The following is a 3,244-nucleotide window of genomic DNA, read 5'->3' as shown; positions in this document are numbered from 1 at the left end:
CCCCTCTCCTCTCGCCTCTTCTTCTTTCTTTCTTTCTTTCTTTCTTTCTTTCTTTCTTTCTTTCTTTCTTCCTTCCTTCCTTCCTTCCTTCCTTTCCTTCTTTCTTTCCTCTTTTCTCCTATTCCTCTATCTCTTCTTTCTTTTCTTTCTTCTTTTCCACTGTCCTAATTTATTTTGTTGATGTTGCACAGGATTTAGTTTTTCTCAGGATTAAATCAAAGTTATTTTAACTAGTATTTCTGTAAAACTCATCTGTTAGGTCTGGAGAGATGGCTCAGTGGTTAAGAGCACTGACTGCACTTCCAGAAGTCCTGAGTTAAATTCCAAGATACCATACAATGTCAAACAACCATGTGAAATGGGATCAAATACCCTGGTGTGTCTGAAGACAGCTACAGTGTAATCATCATTTATATATATATATATACACATATATATATATATATATATATGTATATATATATATATATATTCACAATTTATACAAATGTATACAAACATATATATGTATAGACATATATACATACACACACATATATATATGTATATATATTAAATAAATAAATAAATAAAAAATCTAAAAAAAAAAACCAAACCTCACCTATTGATTTTTAATGGGAGTACGTCATGAGAGCATCTAGACACTTGTGGTTTGAGAGCTTTAAGTTGGTCCTAGAGCTTCTATGTTGACTTCCTTCCCAGTGATTATTTCCTGTCTTTGATAGTACTTTTGGCTGTTGATTTGTCCTGAATACTCTCACACACCTGTGTCCAGGCAATTTACTTCCTTATTTGATGACTACTTTGCATAGATCCCTAGAGGGCAGCCTAGCTGACATGATTTATAAACCAGGCCTTTGCAGTGAAATCTGAAATGCATCAGACCAGCATGGGCATCAAGATGGAGTTACAGACTAAGGTCTTCATATTCCTATTGCTCTGGTTGTCTGGTGAGACATTTAAAAATGTTATATCTTAAAATAAATCATTTGTAGAGAAATAGCTATTTCCTATAGGAAGTCAATAGTAAGCAGGCAATGCCAATAGAAAGGACATTTTATATTATAACATTTGCATCATGAAGTCTTTGTGTGTACACATGTACACTCATTATCTATTTCTGATTGCAGGTGCTGATGGAGACATTGTGATGACCCAGTCTCCCAAATCCACATCTACATCAATAGGAGACAGAATCTCCATGACCTGCAAGGCCAGTCAGAATGTGGGTAGTTATGTAGCCTGGTACCAACAGAAACCAGGACAGTCGCCTAAACTTCTGATCTACGGGGCATCCACCCGGTACACTGGGGTCCCTGATCGCTTCACAGGCAGTGGATCTGGGACAGATTTCACTCTCACCATCAGCAGTGTGCAGGCTGAAGACCTAGCCATTTATTTCTGTCAGCAGTATAACAGCTATTCTCCCACAGTGCTTCAGCCTCCTACACAAACCTCCTCTGAGATTCTAACCAGCTCCCTGCACCACACATCCTGTGACCTACACACTTCCCCTTCTGGCTGCACCTGCTATGTCAAAGTGTTGCAAAGTTTGGTAGAAAGTTAATGAACAGATGCTTTGACTTGGGAGGTCCTTATGAAAAAAAGAAATAAAGATATTTGTGTCTTTTTTATTTCTTATTCTTAGATTCTGTGTTTTGAACATGATAAATTGAATATCCTATACTCTGGAGTGAAAAGCTCTACTTTGAGTCTCCATGGGCTAAATCAAGAGCCTGTCAGGCTATATTCCCACTGGAGGATGCAGAGAACAACTTGACTTTTGTTTAGCTCAGCTCTGAGAAATCTCCCTCACTTTTGGACTCCTGGCAATATCCGTCCACTTCTTCTGGTTAAGATTACTACTTACTCGTATAATGTTGACTTTCAAAACAACATAAAATTATGTCATGTATTTTGACAATCTTCATGCCTCTTGCTTCTCCTTTCTGTCACCGCCTTTCTTTCTAACTAACATACTTTCTTTCCCTAGTATTCCACCTAGTTCCATGTGACATACATATGTGCCCATTCAATGCACACACACACACACACACACACACACACACACACAAATACACACAAACACACACACACATTCACACACATGCATGAACACAGGGTTTTATGAATCTATAAAAATTTAGGAGACAAAAATGAGAGAAAACATGATGTATGAGTTCTTAAACAACATATCTGATCTATGCTTCCTATTCCTAGGACACATCTGCCTCTGCTGTCTTCTCATCTACTTTCCCAATGTGGAGACTGTGATAACTCATTCTACCCTACACTACATTATTGGTAAATATGATTTTGTATCATGAGACTCAAGTTTGTTTTTCTGTCTTATAATAATAATTAACAGTGTTTGTTATTTTTTGAGGGAAATACATTGTACTTCAATAAGAACATTATGTTAACTAATCTCAAACATGTATTAATCGAAAATTAGTTGAAAACATATGTTGTTCTTGTTATTTGTTTTTGAGAGGAATAATGCGCTGTTAAACTGGGAAGTGGATTTTGATCTCAAAATTTTCCACCTACCACTTCCTAAGCACTGTAATGAATGGTGCAGGCCATCACCCCCAGCCTTGAGCATCATTTAGAAACCCAGAGAAAGAACAGGGTTACAAATAGTTGTTTGAGAACTTCAAATATCCATAATGTCTCCTCTAAATAATGATTCCGTTTTCTGTCTTCTCATGATGGTTTGCTCCCATTGTGCTGCTACTGCACATGAAGGTTTTGTCTCCACTGTCTCCCCTCAAAGACCATGAGCTCGTTCACAATGCAGTCCATTCTAGATCATCTCTAGGTCCCACAAAGGACATAATATAAGTATTTAATAAGTGTTTTGAAAAATATTACTATTTGACTAATATCAAATGAGGCTTCTAATATTGCCTGTTTCTGTTACTGGAATATGATGAGAAAATAAAAATCACTCTAGTACTTTGCAAAGACAATTACCACAGAGTTATTACAATCATGAGACCAGGACGAGGCTAAAAGTCAACTTTTACCAGGTAATATTCACACTACAGTTCTAATTGTACTGTGTGGTTCAAAAGGCCACTGCTCTAAATTTAGGTTTAAAGATGTTCAGAATGGTTTTAGTGTTTTCTCTTTTCTTTTATTGGATATTTTCTTTATTTACGTTTCAAATGTTGTTCCTTTTCTGGGTCTCCCTTCCAGAACCCCCCTATCGCATTCCCCCCTGCCTCTCTGAGGGTGGTCC

General features: G+C 37.1%; 1 gene segment (V, D, J or C); it reads left to right on the top strand.

Annotated features, from left to right (window-relative positions):
- The first annotated feature begins 874 nt into the window (after nucleotides 1–874).
- On the top strand, nucleotides 875–1,567 carry LOC114634284. The segment is given in 2 exon segments: nucleotides 875–950; nucleotides 1,131–1,567. Coding segments are annotated over 2 exon segments (513 nt in total).
- The last annotated feature ends 1,677 nt before the right edge of the window (nucleotides 1,568–3,244 follow it).

Source organism: Grammomys surdaster, unplaced genomic scaffold (assembly GCF_004785775.1).
Source record: "Grammomys surdaster isolate TR1022 unplaced genomic scaffold, NIH_TR_1.0 931, whole genome shotgun sequence".
Classification (NCBI taxonomy): Eukaryota; Metazoa; Chordata; class Mammalia; order Rodentia; family Muridae; genus Grammomys; species Grammomys surdaster.
The sequence above is the reverse complement of the archived record's forward strand: the minus strand, read 5'-3'. Positions and strand labels throughout refer to the sequence as shown.